Genomic DNA, 15,394 nt, shown 5'->3' on the forward strand with positions numbered 1-15,394 from the left:
GGGATGAGACACACAGACACACACACACACACACACACACACAGACACAGAGTGTAAACACGCACGCATGTGCTGTACCCACACAGGTAAGTACACATGGAGACACTTGTGAAATAGAACAGTTAACTCACTTAATTATACATCTCCTAGACCTGAAGGGTCAATCATTGGACAGTCACCCTTCCCGTCCTGATACATGTTTGTTATACATAACCCATCCATAACAAACATACACATGCACACACATACACACACACACACACACACACACACACACACACACACACACACACACACACACACACACACACACACACACACACACACACACACACACACACACACACACACCCTGTCTCAAAGGACACACGTCTTATAACACACACAAACATACACACACACCGTATTAGAAACACATGCACCTTGCTTGAACACACACAAACTTGGTCTCTAAACACCCACACAAAAACAAAAAAAATACAAAAACACATCACACACACACACACACACACACACACACACACCTTCTCATAGCACACACAAACTGTCCGAGAACACTCACACGCCCCGTCTATGAACACAGACATGAAAATCTCTCCCCTGTCAGACTGTGTCAGACTGAAATCTGTCCACTGGAACATTCTACCAGGACCTGTGTACTAGAGCCAAAGGAAGAGCGTTATTTGCCATCCTAGTGTCTGATTGGCCACTTGTCCTAACCTGTCTCTGATTGGCAGCCAGTGCCAGACAGCGCGGCACACACGTTGAGCCGAAACATCTTCCTGGGGTCCTGGTGATCGTAGACCGTGTAGCCCCCCGTGCGGTTCAGAGATCTGAGGTCAAACAAGTGGCCTGGACCCAAGACAGAGTGTGTTTAGTTTGTGTGTGTGTATGCGTGTGCATTTTGTGTGCATCTGTGGTTTATGTGTGTGTGTCTGTCTGTGTGTGGTGTGTGTGCATTTTGTGTATGTCTGTGGTTTATGTGTGTGTATATGTGTGTGTGTATGTCTGTGTGTGGTGTGTGTGCATTTTGTGTATGTCTGTGGTTTATGTGTGTGTATATGTGTGTGTGTGTGTCTGTGTGTGGTGTGTGTGCATTTTGTGTGTGTCTGTGGTTTATGTGTGTGTGTGTGTGGGTGTGTGTGTGTGTGCGCACGAGACTGACCGGTAGCTGGGTTGGTGACCGTACAGTCCCCCTGCTGGCCGGCGTTGAGGGGACAGGCGACGGCAGTGAACCAGACGAAGGTATAGACGCAGTCCTCTAGGGCGGTGATCAGCGTGGGACGAGACTCCTGTGGAGGGACACAAGACACACGGTTTAAGAGTAAAGATTGGCCATCAAAATGTGTGTTTGTGTGTGTTTGTGTGTGTGTGCTCCCTCACCACTTTGTCCTTGTCGCACTGGAAGCGGACAAAGGTGGTCTTCCTGCGCACGCCGTCGGGACACGCCTCGCCGTTGGTGTACTTCAGGACCAGGACGCCGTTGTCGAACGACGGCGCCGACTCCGCCTCCCCCAGGCTCACGTAGCGGTCGCCGCTCTTCAGGCAGGAGGCGGCGCTCGACGGGCAATTCCAGGAGCCTATCACGAGCCGGGGAGAGGTCACATGGTTCAGGAACCAGGAAGTATTGTTAGTGTTTCCTTGATGCGGTCAAGATCATAGATCATCAACTGACACTTTTTGACTATGAGTGTAACATAGTCCTTTAAAAAAGTTTTATTAGCAACATAAATATTATTAGTAGCAGACACACTGGATTTCAGTGGACTACTCCATTTCCATTCAGGCTGAGGGAGCCTGGCACTGTACTCTAACCTGACGCGCCAGATGGTTTGTTCCACAGAACCATCTGGGAAGGCGTTGTTGAAAAGTGTTTGGAAAAGGGCAGGCACTTTCAAAAATAATACTTGGCAGGTGATTGGATGAACCATCTGTCTGTCACCGTCAATCACGGGCTAATTTCAACCAATCAGATCACCGAACCATATATCGCTTCTCGCTGTCTTCACACCTGAACCACGGCCGTAACTTCCAGTAGTTCTTCCTCATAGGATGCCGATTGGTCCAAGTAAATTTTGATCGGAGCACAAACAGATTTATGTTGAGCCTGGCCTAGACTCACGAGTCAGTCTCTAAACACTGTGCTCAACTAGAGACTGAAGACATTCATCCATGTTTCATTGCTAAAAGTGCGTGGGAACAATTTGAGAGAACCTGCATTGCAGAGCCAATGCAACGTCTTTAGGCCCTGTTCTAGCAACGATTTTCAAAGGAGATGTCTCCAGACCTTCGGAGGCGGTGATCTCCAAACTCCGGCATCGTGACACTAAGCCTGGCCAGACTGATCCGCGTAGACAAACGGAATGTGAGATTGGGATGGTCCCCCGGGGATGCGGGGGGATAGCTGTACTCACCACCCTGCTGAACTAGAGACTTGCAGACGTTGATGTAGTAGTGTTCCTGCTGGTCTCCAGTGGGGGACTCCACCATCCAGTTCATAGAGTCCATAGCCAGGGAGGACAGGTCGTAGGAGTGGCCCTTGCCGTCACTGTGAGAGGGGGCAAATACACACCTCGGTCACACAGAATACACACACCAACACACACACACACACACAAACACACACACACACACACACACACACACACACACACACACACACACACACACAGGGGAGGGGTCTTACTTGTAGGAGCAGCTGGTGGTCTTGACAGGGATGCAGGCCAGAGCAGTCTGCCAGGTGAACAGGTAGGTACATTCTGGGGTCTCCTTGATGAACTCTGGCACCCCCTAGGAGCAGAGACGACACATGACACACCAGACACTCCCAGAGTCCCGATCGTCAATACATGGATAAACTGTATATAAATAAAATGTATGGAAGCATGTTCTGGAGCTGACCAAACGCAACAGCCGACGGCGCTCGTTCTGTGTAGGTCCGGCTTCAGATGCAGTTACTACTGTGTTATGATCTATGATCTCACATTCGACCTGGTCTCCCTGTCTGAGCTGCAACTGACCGGGTGCTTCTCGGGGTGGCAGGTGAAGTAGATCTCAGTGGACCTCTGGTAGATCTTGTGGCAGGTCTCTCCGCTGGTGTAGTTTAGAATGATCTGGTCCCCCACGTAGATGAGGTTCTTAGACGCCATGCCTGGCAGACAAGAGAGGAACAGAGAGATACGGGTAACTAACGGTCTCATCTTTTACAACGTAACAAATAACAAGAGAGGAACAGAGAGATACGGGTAACGAAGTGCTTTTTACAACATAACATTCTGCGATTATGACCAGAATCTACGTAGGTATGAATGAAGCATCCAAGAGAGATACTGTATAATGAGATCATCTTACATAACATGTATTCAAGGAATTGTGTCCTTTATTTAGCAGCCAGAGACCATATAGTTAAAATAATTTAGACTTGATATCATGGACACTTCAGGTCAAACTTTTATGTACCGGCAATTTTATGAGTATTTCCTTCCACTTGACAGGAAGACACAGGGTCGCTCTCTGTATCCTTGTGGGCGCAGACGCCTTTCTTGAGCCCTCCACAGACAGAAAGGTGGTACTGGTAACGGCCGCTTCGCACCATGTAGTCACTGACCGACAGAGAGTTCAGGTCAAACTCATAACCACTCCGGGGGTCACGCACCTTGCAGTCATCACCTGGGGTGAGGTGAGGGGGGGGGGGGGGGGGGTCGAGAAGGGGTTGAGAATATTTTGATGAGTTTGGTGATGGATTCCAGGTCAATCCAATCAATCAATCCGTCAGTCAATCAGTCAGTACTCAGTCAGTCAACCTACCCTGGGCCTTCCTGACAGGACAGGCCTCCGAGGTCCTCCATATGAAGACGTACTCACAGCCGTCCAGACGGTCAAACACTGGCGAGCCCTGGAGACAGAACGATAAGATATGATTTGATTCAATGTGAACATGCAGAGATGATTATACTGCATTCAGCTGGACTGAAGACGGGGGGGGGGGTCTATATTCCATATATATTCCAATCTATTCTATATTCCACAGAGGTAGTTGTTTGTGTGCTGTCTGCTGTGTGTCACCGACAGGGTGGACGTCACACTGAAAGAGGATGTGTGTGGTGTGTGTATCACAGACAGGGTGGACGTCACACTATAAGAGGATGTGTGTGGTGTGTGTATCACAGACAGGGTGGACGTCACACTATAAGAGGATGTGTGTGGTGTGTGTATCACAGACAGGGTGGACGTCACACTATAAGAGGATGTGTGTGGTATGTATCACAGACAAGGACATCACACTATAAGAGGATGTGTGTGGTGTGTGTATCACAGACAGGGTGGACGTCACACTGAAAGAGGATGTGTGTGGTGTGTGTATCACAGACAGGGTGGACGTCACACTATAAGAGGATGTGTGTGGTGTGTGTATCACAGACAGGGTGGACGTCACACTATAAGAGGATGTGTGTGGTGTGTGTCACTCACAGGGTGGTCGTCACACTGGAAGAGGATGCGTGTGGAGTAGTGTCCCCCGCTGCCACACCTGTCTCCGTTCAGGTACACGATGCTGACCGACCCGTCCGACGCCACCTGGGGGCTGGACTGAACGTAGCCCAGGTTCACCCCCACCCCGCCAATAGACCCACACGCCCCCAATGGACCAACTGGGGGGAGCGAGAGAGCGAGGGAGGGAGGGAGGAAGGGAAAGAGAGAGAGAGTGAGAGAGAGAGAGAGAGAGAGAGAGAGAGAGAGAGAGAGAGGTAAATGTATTACTAAGAGAGCGAGAGAGGTAAACTTATTACTAAGAGAGAGGACTCAAACCCTATTCAAAACATTTGAAAAGACATGCTGTAGCAAAGCGGGCTGTGCAATATGAACTGTTAAAGAGCTCGTGGGGCACTGCCAGACACGCTACCCTCATAGGCCACTGATGTGTGTGTGTGTGTGTGTGTGTGTGTGCAGCCCCTCACCTGGGCAGCCCTGTACAACAGGCAGGGGTTTGCAGACGTTGATGTAGAGTTTGCGTGTCTTGGCCTGCTCCGACGTGTCCATGGCGACCCAGGGGCTGTCCTCGCCGTCCCGACTCAGGTGGCTCAGGTCGTACTCGTTACCATGGGAATCTGGACACGTAAACGTCAACGAGCGCAATGCAATTGTAAACGCGGGGCATTTATGGTGCTGTGGCTTCTTCCCAATTCACGTCACACTCTCTGGCACACACAAATAGAGAGGGAGAGAGAGAAAGAGAGAGAGAGAGAGAGAAGGAGAGAAAGAGAGAGAGAGAGAAGGAGAGAAAGAGAGAGAAGGAGAGAAAGAGAGAGAAGGAGAGAGAAAGAGAGTGGAGAGAAGGAGAGAGAGAAAGAGAGAGAAGGAGAGAGAGAAAAAGAGAGAGAGAGAGAGAGAGAGATAGGGGCCGGTCCTTACCGGTAACCTGGCAGTCCACGGGGGCGGGGATGCAGGCCATGGCGGTGGCGAACTCGAAGAAGACGTCGTGGGTGGTGTGCGTCTTGGTGCTGAGCTCCTCTCTCATCAGCTTCAGCCTGCCGGGGTGGGCCTCCTGGTTGCACACGAAACTGATGGTGAAGGTGTTCCTGGTACCTGGGGGGGGGGTTAAAGATGGAAGAAGGGTTAGTACCCCGCACCTGTCCTGAGCAGTGTGTGCGGGTACTGTACTGATCTAGCTTGCATTAAGAGCCGATGCTCTTTTAGACTAGATTGGAAAGTTTTGTTGTCAATGTACAGGATACAAGGAGATTTGGAGTGCTACTCCTGATCAGTGTGCGATAACACGAAAACATGATACACACAAATACACAACACTCACATAGCACACATTCATCACTCACATCACAAGTCAAGTACTATAGTGCTAAAATAGCACACTGTGCAGATGATGCAATATAAAAATTAATTAAGGTAGACTGCACTTAATTAATGCTTATTGCACTAATGAGATGTAATAAATAATTATTGCTCTGGTAGGGCTTTCAGAATTCCACTTCTGTTCCCGAGACCAGTAGGCACGTCTAAGTATTAACCAGCTGTGTGTGTGTGTGTGTGTGTGTGTGTGTGTGTGTGTGGACCCTACCCGTAGGCTTGTCCAGCTCTCCCTTGTACGTGAGCGTCAGGAGTCCGTCGGTGGAGTATTTCAGGGTCCTCTCGACCCCCACGGCCGCCGTGGGCCGGTCCCCCTCCTCCAGCTCGCACCCCGCCACAGCCTGGCCCCCCGCCAGACCGCACACCGACACGGGCCCGCAAATGTTCACCTGCGCGCACACACACACACAATACACACTCAGACGCCACTCGTGCATGCACATATGTGTGTGTGTGTGTGTGTGACGGTTTGACTATTTTTATAATGTGGTTGCCAGTCAGGCTAAACCTGACAATGAAAGATTTAAGGTTCTTTTTTATCCCCTATGGTCAGTCAACCTCACAAAGGGTGCATGTATCAGCTCTTTTATATTATATTTGTATATTTTATAGTATATTGACTTCTCATGAACCCTCATACAGGTACCAATGTTTCCGTTCTTAATATTAAATTATATTTTTCTCATAACCATTATACCACACATTTAAATAATACACCGTACCAATGCGTTGCATTCAATAGGGCAAATAAGGCACATGCACACGTAATATACGGAGCCAAAATCAAAATATATTCAACCAAAGCATGCAATTAAACAAAACAAATTGCAGTTCATTCGCATAGGCCGTCACCATAAATCAATCACAAATCGAAAATATATCGCACCAAACAGTCAGATCCAGAGCTACACAGTCCAATTCCGACAGCGCAAAACCGCACAAAAAATTATAATAAGAGTCCTTGGCTCAGTTCAGTCTTTGGATCTGTACACTTAAATCTCGAACCAGCACAAAACAAAATAACAATTCCACTCACGACACCGTCACTGTCACCCCGTAAGTTTCAGCAGTAGGCTACAGTGAATAATCGCTAGTGTGTAAATCCCGTAGCTGAATGCTATTCTTTGGGTCGTTATTATTCCACGGCATTGAGTATCAATGAAACAATTCAACAAAGGACGGTCTAGCCACTTCCTTGTTTTGTCGCGCGCTTCTAGGGAATAAGGGAAGAGCCTCTAAATAAACCACTGGAATTGGTTGAGTGGATTTGGTGACAGGTGATTGGTGGAAAAAAGTGAGTGATGGTTTGGGAGTCAACTACATCGGGTAGGGCGGTGACCGAGACGGAATCGTCACAGTGAGTGTGTGTGTGTGTGCAGGTTGGGCGACTCACTATGAAGGTCTTGCCATTGCCCTCTGCCCTGTAGCCAGTACTGGAGGCTAGAGGCAGCAGGTTGAACCGGAAGCCCGAGTTAGGATCCACTACTGAGCAAGTCTGGTACAGAAGAACACAGATACAGTTAGGATCCACTACTGAGCAAGTCTGGTACAGAAGAACACAGATACAGTTAGGATCCACTACCAGCAAGTCTACCAGCTCAGTGGCCTTGTGGTTAGAGTGTCCGCCCTGAGATTCGGAGGATGGGGGTTCGATCCCCGGCCGAGTCTGAACAAAACTAATCTCTTTCTTTCTGGATAGACAACAATGACAACAATGAGGGGAAAGGGGAGGAGACCATCCTGATATTGTGAGAACGACGGACGGCGGTCTGAGGCCACAGGAACATAAAGGGGCATGTAGAAGCATTCAGCCACCGCTGGGTTTCCCGGGTTCTGTCTTGGGGTTCCGGGCCTCCCCCGGGTAACACTCAAGATTCAAGTTTATTTATACAGTTGATAGGAATGTTTTTTGGTGTGTGTTCACATATACCATATACAGACAACTATATACTACAAACAGACATCAATACATGACAAAAAAAACGCATAGTGCATAATGCAAAAAACAATGACAGTCCCTAGTGCAGGGGGACATTCTGTATTGCAGGCGGGGCAGTCGGTAGGCTTATGAAAGAGCTGACGGAGGAAGTAGAGTCTCTGATGGGCTTTGCTTATAATCAGATTGGTGTTCAGGTCCCATGAGAGGGACTGGTGAATGGTGACACCTATGAACCGGAAGAAGGAGACCCTCTCTTCAACCTGCCCATTGATGGAGAGTGGGAGGTGTAGGGCTGCCTTCTCTCTGAAGTCCACTATAAGCTCCTTGGTCTTAGCTGTGTTGAGGACCAGGTTGTTGTTCTCACACTACCTCACCAGCTGCTCTACCTCACCCCGGTAAACAGACTCATCGTTGTTAGAGACGAGACCTATGACAGTGGCATCATCCGCAAATTTTACTCACGTTGTTCTCGTCGCTGGCGGTGCGGATGGCGCAGGCGGCGGCGGTCTCCCAGCTGAAGGTGGCGGTGCAGTTCTGGTACATGAGGAAGCGCGGGCCGGAGGAGGCGGCGCCGCGTGAGCAGAGCAGGTGGATGCGCGTGGTCGAGAGCAGATGGACGCCGTCCGAGATGCAGACGGAGCCGTCCGAGTACTCCAGCAGCACGCGGTCCTGCGCCTCGATGGCGGGGCCGCGCCTGGACACGCCCATGTTGCTGACCGACACCACCTCCGATCGGACGCCCTGAGAGAGAGGGAGGGTACGGAAAAAGAGAGAGAGAGGGAGAGAGAGAGAGAGGACGGGAGAGACAGAGAGAGCGGTGAGTTCTCCAGGCCGGACGGTGTGCTGTGTGTGTCCATCGAGTCCCCTGTAGGGGGCGCTGGCGTACCGACCTGCTGAAGCTCATACTTCATCTGACAGACAGACGCCTGGCGGTCGCAGCCAATCACGGCATTGAGGGGGCGGCACACGTTGATATAGTACTTCCTGCGGTTGCTGGGGTCGGTGAAGTCCATGACCTCCCAGTTCCTGTCGGTCCTCGACAGACTGGGAGGAAGAGGAAGAGGAAGAGGAAGAGAGAGAGAGAGAGAGAGAGAAAGAGAGAGAGAGAGAAAGAGAGGGAGAGAGAGATTCACCCATTACTTAAAGGTAAACAGGGTTCTGTTGGTAGACAGGCCACTCCAATGAATATGTAACACAATGGGCAGACATCACTGGTGTACAACCATGTTTACATCAGGTTTGGACTACTGTACGTAGAGGAAACAAGTTTTATCGCTGCTCCTTTTTGAAATTTTGAAAGAAGTTAATTCAGTAAACAGAATGCCAAGCTAATGCTTCAAGTGTTCCATTTAACCCCCAGCACCGGTTCTCTGGGTGAGGTGAGGTGAGGTGAGGTGAGGTGTGGTGAGGTGTGGTGAGGTGAGGTGAGGTGAGGTGTGGTGAGGTGTGGTGAGGTGAGGTGAGGTGAGGTGAGGTGAGGTGAGGTGTGGTGAGGTGAGGTGAGGTGAGGTGAGTTGTGGTGAGGTGAGGTGTGGTGTGGTGAGGTGAGGTGAGGTGAGGTGAGATGAGGTGTGGTGAGGTGTGGTGAGGTGAGGTGAGGTGAGGTGAGGTGAGGTGTGGTGAGGTGTGGTGAGTTGTGGTGAGGTGAGGTGAGGTGAGGTGAGGTGAGGTGTGGTACGGGTGTGTCTGACCTGGACAGGTCGTACTGCTCCAGGGTGTTGGGGTCAGTCACCACACACTCATGGGGTCTCTCTGGGCAGGCATAGGACGTGTACCACCTGAAGTTGTAGGTGTATTTATCCTCCACCTGCAATTGCGCGCGCACACACACACACACACACACACACACACACACACACACACACACACACACACACACACACACACACACACACACACACACACACACACACAAGGGTTAACTGGATTTACAACACTGATTCGGGTCCTGGTTTGAGTACAGGATTCTGGCTAGGGTTAGATCTGGTTCTGGTTCTGGTTCTGGTTCAGGGTTCTCTGCTTACCTGGAACTCGGGCTTGCCGGTTCCCACGTCTCGGTCGCAGAGGAAGGAGATGAGTGTGGAGCGCAGTGTGTGGAGCTTGTCGTTGTACTGAGAGCCGTTGGAGTAGGTGAGCTGGATCAGCCCGTCGTAGTAGGACAGGCGGGAGTTAAACTCCCCCAGACTCCACGAGGTAGAGCCACTGGGGAGAGAGAGAGAGAGAGAGAGAGAGAGAGAGAGAGAGAGAGAGAGAGAGAGAGAGAGAGAGAGAGAGAGAGAGAGAGAGAGAGAGAGAAAGTGGACCAGAGGAAAACTTTTATTTTCCTGTCATAAATGATTTGTCTTCTTCCTTTCATCTTTGATTCCCTTTCTCCCTCTCTGAATGAAGTCCGACACTGCTTTGTTGAACCCTGGTATTCTGTTTTTTGGGGTTATTTTAGACCTGATTATGAGGTTGTCTCACCAACAGTACTGAACATCCTGCAAGCTGCTCTGTATAAAAGAAGTGTCTGCTACAAAACCACAGTATGAATGTGAACCTTCCTGTCCGGGGTCAACTTCCTTCCAGTCCAGATGTTAACTTCCTGTCTGTCCAGGGTTTAACTTCCTGTCTGTCCAGGGTTTAACTTCCTGTCTGTCCAGCGTTAACTTCCTGTCTGTCCAGCGTTAACTTCCTGCCTGCCAGGGTAACTTTCTACCTGTCCAGGGTTAACTTCCTGCCTGTTCAGGGGTTAACTTCCTGTCTGTCCAGGGTTTAACTTCATGTCAGTCCAGGGTTTAACTTCCTGTCTGTCCAGGGTTTAACTTCCCATCTGTCCAGGGTTTAACTTCCTGTCTGTCCAAGTGTTTAACTTCCTGTCTGTCCAGCGTTAACTCCTGCCTGTCCAGGGTTAGCTTCCTCCTGTCCAGCATTAACTTCCTGCCTGTCCAGGGTCAACTTCCTGCCTGTCCAGGGTCAACTTCCTGCCTGTCCAGAGTCAACTTCCTGCCTGTCCAGGGTCAACTTCCTGCCTGTCCGGGTCTTCTTGCCTACCTCTGGTCCACCTGGCAGGCCCCGGCCTTCAGAGGGCAGTTGGCTGCGGTGACGGAGCCGCACACGTTGATGAAGTAGCCGTAGCCTCCGTTGGACATGTTGTAGTAGCCCCCGCCCGCCTTGCTCAGGGGGGACAGGTCAAACGAGAAACCTGGAAGGAAGGGAGTTCAGGAGGAGTTTCCAAACATTATGTCCTCGGTGGCGCTGTAGATGTTCTGTGTTTTAGTGATGCTCTGAAATCGCACACGTGTGTGTGTGTGTGTGTGTGCGCGTTTGGCGGTGTTACCTACCGGCCTGGGGGTCCGCCACCTTGCAGTCCTCCCCCTCGGTCCTGGCCAGGACGCAGGCAGCAGCGGTGTACCACTCAAACTCGTACACACACCCGTCGACCGACACGCTCCTCAGGATGGGCGCGCTCTCCAGGTCACCTGGATAGGACGGAGGAAGGGGGGGGGGGGGGGGGGGGGTGGGGACAGAAAGATCAGGAAAGAATACAATGCCTGTGACACCCACAAGTTTGACTAAGGGCTCGCACGTTTGAATTCAAACAGCAGAACGACAATCGACACTCTCAGATCTTATTACAGTATATCATATTACCAAACCAACAGTCCTCTCATCTGGGTTGACTCTCAAACCTCCTCTCCTCCTCATCCCTCTCTCCTCCTCCCTCTCCTCCTCAAACCTCCTCTCATCTCTCTACTCCCCATCCCCGTCTCATCTCTCTCCTCTTCGTCACTCTCCTCCTCATCCCTCTCTCCTCTTCATCGCCCTCTTCCTCATCCCTCTCCACCTCAAACCTCCTCTCCTCCTCATCCCTCTCTCCTCTTCATCCCTCTCTTCCTCATCCCTCTCCACCCCAAACCTCCTCTCCTCCTCATCCCTCTCTCCTCTTCATCCCTCTCTTCCTCATCCCTCTCCACCCCAAACCTCCTCTCCTCCTCATCCCTCTCTCCTCTTCATCCCTCTCTTCCTCATCCCTCTCCAAACCCAAACCTCCTCTCCTCCTCATCTCTCTCTCTCCTCACTCCTCCGCTCACCTGGTTTACACTTGAGGGTCATGATGGTGCTGATCTTCACGTGTGCCCTGCAGTCGCCTCCCTCCGTGTACATCAGTCTGATGTCACTTCCCTCCGTCATCCTGGGGGAGGACAGGAACTTCCCCAGGCTCACCGCCACGTTGTCTTTATCTGGGAGGTGGACGGGTTAAACGGACATGAGACGCCGCCTGTGCCAGCCCGCACGCCGCCCCCCCCCCCCCCCCCCCCCCCAAGACATTGAAACGACACATAAGAAATTAAGATGGAGAGTCCCCCATGTAGATGGTTCTCAGGGGTTGAACCCGCCACCAGCCTTGAACCCTGACCAGATGCACATCCACAGAGCAGCAGTTCATAGTTTGGGGGTAGAGCATTAGTTGTGTGATACACAAAAACAAACAAACAGGGTTTTTGTCTTTTAAGGTCACATCTATGTTTCAAAGACTGGTGCCAGGTCCTAAAACCTCCTCTCATCCGCAGGTAGTTTTTTTATTACACGACTGCGCTGAGACCGGCCGCGGTACCGGTACCGGGCCCAGACGTACCCACGGCGCAGATGGCGGCGTCCTCCGGGCAGCCCGCCGTCGCCCCCTGCTGGAGCACCTTGTGGCACACGTTGACGTAGAAGCGCTTGCGATCGGTTTCCGGGGCGTTGGCGTCGACCGCCTCCCAGTTCTGGGCCGACTCCGACTCTGGACGGGAGAAACGGACGACGCGTTAGGAGGAGGAGGAGGAGGAGGAGATGAGAGGGCGGCGAGGGGCGGATAAGTCCGTCTTACCGGGGTAGCGGGTCAGGGGTGAGAGGTCGTAGTGCTTCTTTTTGTCGGTGAGCCTACAGAGCAGGTCCTCCTTCTCCTTGACGCAGGCGTAGGCCGTCTGCCAGTCAAAGTAGTAGGTGCAGTCCGTCTCCCCGGCGAACACTGGTGAGCCCTTCCCCTCGTTACCTGGCGGACGGAAGGACGGTGGAGGGCGTCCCGATTATTCGAGATTTCAACGGCACGCTGTGACGTTTCGACTGAACCTGCGCATTGCTGAGCGGACATCACTATCTTAAGCGGACGTTTCTACCGCAGCTTCATCTTTTAGTCGGCTCCTTAACGTGAGCCTGATCGGCCTCGATGCAAAAAGGTCGCCGCGGTGAGCTCACCCGCAGTCTGGTTGCACTCGAAGTTGATGATGGTCATCCTCTGGAAGCCGGAGCTGCAACTGCTGCCGTCTGGGTAGATCAGGGTCAGGTCCCCGTCAGAGTACCTGCATCGACGGGAGGAGAGGAGAGGGGGATGAGGGAGAGAGAGAGAGAGAGAGAGAGAGAGAGAGAACGTGAGACAATACTCAAGAGAAACACGGAGAGAGAGTGATAGGGAACGAGTGTCAGGTAGTGAAAGTAGAGAGGTAGAGGTAGAGACAGTGAAAGAGAGACCAAGAGACAACAGAGAAGGAGAGAAAACGGACAGAGAGAGAGAGAGAGAGAGAAAGAGAGGAGAGACAGAGGAGAGAGAATTCCAAGCAAAGGCAGAGAGAGCGGGGCAGGCCGCTCTGTCGCCGCGGTACCTGAGCGTCTGGTTCTGGTAGCGGCCGGCGATCTTCGGTTTGGTGTCTCCCGACTCTTTGACCTGGCAGGCCGACACAAAGTCTTTCTCGGTCCCGCACTCCCCGGCCCTGGTCTCCCCGCACACGTTCAGGTAGTACACGTAGTTGTCCTTCCCCGCCTCGCCCTTGGCGTCGGCGTAGTACGGCTTGTCCGCGGCTGCGCACGTGGACACACACGTGCACGGAGAAGCTTTTAATAACACGACAGGCTATTTTCTAACACCGTTTCCCCTGACCCGAGGAGAAACAAGCCCGTATTGAACTGGGACGGTCATCTGATGACACACAATCTGACTTCCGTTTTGCGTAAATATAGTCTGGTTCCCCATTTTTCTCAAAGGCTCCATGCTGCTTGCATGTTTGCTCAACTGCCTCGCTAATTATGCTTGGCTTCCAAGAGTGTGTTGCGTGTATGGACATAAGTGTGTGTGCGTGTGAGTGTGTGTGTGTAGGAGATGATGTGTGTATTGACCTACCGCCGAGTGTGAGGTGTGTGAGGTCAATGGAGATGTCGTGCTGCTCGCTGGTCAGCTTGCAGGTGTGGCTCTCCAGGTAGTCGCGGTGACAGGCGTACTCGGTCACCCACTCCACCTCGTAGCGACAGTTGCTCTTGGCCGTCATCTTGGGCTCACTGCCCTGGGGGTGTCACGGCACAACGACACAAATGACCACCTCTCCTTCTACTTACAATACGAGGAGTTGAGTAACTTATTGTGGTTTCATCTCCTGCTTTCAGGTCCGCTGAACGTTTACACAGATCTACACCAAGAGTTCAGAGGGCAAGCTAAGACCTGGTGGTCTGGGGGCCTGACTCTTACCTCTTGTCTGCGTGAGGGACATTTGAAGGTGATGGTCACAGCGGGTTTGTGGTCGTTGCAGAAGTCTGGCGGGCTGTCAGCGGTCTCCTCATACCGTAACCTCAAACTGGGAGACAGAGAGAGGGGAGGGACATAAGCCACCATCTCAGGCTAGAATTGTGTCAGGGTGCTAGACACCTAGATACACCAGAGGGCAACATGAAGGTCACTAGATGTTAGCATTGCTTATGGAGAGATAGAGAGATAAGCAGCGTTAGCGTGATGGAGCCATTAGCACTGCTAGTATTCATGGATGGCGATGTTAGCATTAGAGTGACAGAGGCTGCCGCTGCAAACCATTAGCTGCTGCTATCCATTAGCATTTCCTCTCCTAAGTGTATGGAGACGTTAGCGTTAGCTTGGCGGTACCTGTCGCTGGACAGCAGCTCCAGCTGCTGGGAGGGTACGCCCATGCTGAAGGAGCCCTTGCTGGTGGTCAGACAGGCGGCAGAACCCTCGGGACACGGGCTCTCTGGGCGGTCTGGTGAAAAGGACAGGGGGAGGGAGAGGGGAGGAGAAGAAGGGACGGGAAGAGGTTAACAAAGGAGGGGGGAGTCTGGAGAGAGACGACTTCTCCCTCATTCGACTGAAACGAGACGTCCCGCTTACGAAGACGGAAAAACCCGGCGCGGACTCACTGAGACTCCTGCATATGTTGATGTAGAAGTCCCCCTCGTCATCAGAGTCGTCCACCAGGTACCCGTCCGACAGCTTGATCAGAGGGTTCAGGTCGTGCTTCTTCCCGTCGGAGTCGAACGCGTAGCAGGGGACCTGCCGGGGGAGGAAGGGGGCATATCACTAGCCCGGCCTCGCCAGACGCCATTCACGAAAAACGCAAAGGGTCTGGACGTTCTCAGTTCATTCATTCGATTTCCAAGGGCCGATATCAACAGGCGCAGAACAAAACACCTCTGGTCGGGTGGAAATCGTTTTGAACGAGAGGATGTCCAGGCCGTTCTGTGGCGAGACCCAGGATGTGAGCTCACATGATCAGGACGGCGGCGTCAGGCTAGCTTATCACCAGATTGGAGGAGAAATACTGGTTTCTCCAATTCAAAAGAAAACGAGACTCT

General features: G+C 51.8%; 2 protein-coding genes across 2 annotated transcripts in view; one reads left to right on the forward strand and one right to left on the reverse strand.

Moving 5' to 3' along the window:
• Window positions 1-15,394, forward strand: part of trim67 (tripartite motif containing 67) — a gene marked incomplete at both ends in the record, with an annotated part of 298,614 nt that overhangs the window by 187,808 nt on the left and 95,412 nt on the right. The gene's annotated exons all lie outside the window — the stretch shown is intronic.
• The window catches only part of igf2r (insulin-like growth factor 2 receptor), a 34,322-nt gene that overhangs the window by 11,019 nt on the left and 7,909 nt on the right, over window positions 1-15,394 (reverse strand). The window contains exons 5-32 of the mRNA XM_084453431.1: window positions 14,960-15,092; window positions 14,691-14,802; window positions 14,283-14,388; window positions 13,941-14,100; window positions 13,426-13,621; window positions 13,022-13,125; window positions 12,654-12,818; window positions 12,420-12,566; window positions 11,875-12,024; window positions 11,125-11,262; window positions 10,835-10,985; window positions 9,826-10,003; window positions 9,493-9,608; window positions 8,692-8,845; window positions 8,264-8,542; window positions 7,256-7,357; window positions 6,074-6,251; window positions 5,410-5,583; window positions 4,956-5,105; window positions 4,471-4,649; window positions 3,808-3,895; window positions 3,460-3,669; window positions 3,021-3,151; window positions 2,687-2,790; window positions 2,415-2,548; window positions 1,384-1,580; window positions 1,166-1,292; window positions 721-852 (exon numbers count right to left, since the gene is read on the reverse strand). Coding sequence (XP_084309557.1) covers window positions 721-852; window positions 1,166-1,292; window positions 1,384-1,580; window positions 2,415-2,548; window positions 2,687-2,790; window positions 3,021-3,151; window positions 3,460-3,669; window positions 3,808-3,895; window positions 4,471-4,649; window positions 4,956-5,105; window positions 5,410-5,583; window positions 6,074-6,251; window positions 7,256-7,357; window positions 8,264-8,542; window positions 8,692-8,845; window positions 9,493-9,608; window positions 9,826-10,003; window positions 10,835-10,985; window positions 11,125-11,262; window positions 11,875-12,024; window positions 12,420-12,566; window positions 12,654-12,818; window positions 13,022-13,125; window positions 13,426-13,621; window positions 13,941-14,100; window positions 14,283-14,388; window positions 14,691-14,802; window positions 14,960-15,092 — 4,195 coding nt within the window. The remainder of the gene's footprint in view (window positions 1-720; window positions 853-1,165; window positions 1,293-1,383; window positions 1,581-2,414; window positions 2,549-2,686; window positions 2,791-3,020; window positions 3,152-3,459; window positions 3,670-3,807; window positions 3,896-4,470; window positions 4,650-4,955; window positions 5,106-5,409; window positions 5,584-6,073; window positions 6,252-7,255; window positions 7,358-8,263; window positions 8,543-8,691; window positions 8,846-9,492; window positions 9,609-9,825; window positions 10,004-10,834; window positions 10,986-11,124; window positions 11,263-11,874; window positions 12,025-12,419; window positions 12,567-12,653; window positions 12,819-13,021; window positions 13,126-13,425; window positions 13,622-13,940; window positions 14,101-14,282; window positions 14,389-14,690; window positions 14,803-14,959; window positions 15,093-15,394) is intronic.

Source organism: Borostomias antarcticus (genome assembly GCF_949987555.1).
Source record: "Borostomias antarcticus genome assembly, chromosome: 19".
Taxonomy (NCBI): domain Eukaryota; kingdom Metazoa; phylum Chordata; class Actinopteri; order Stomiiformes; family Stomiidae; genus Borostomias; species Borostomias antarcticus.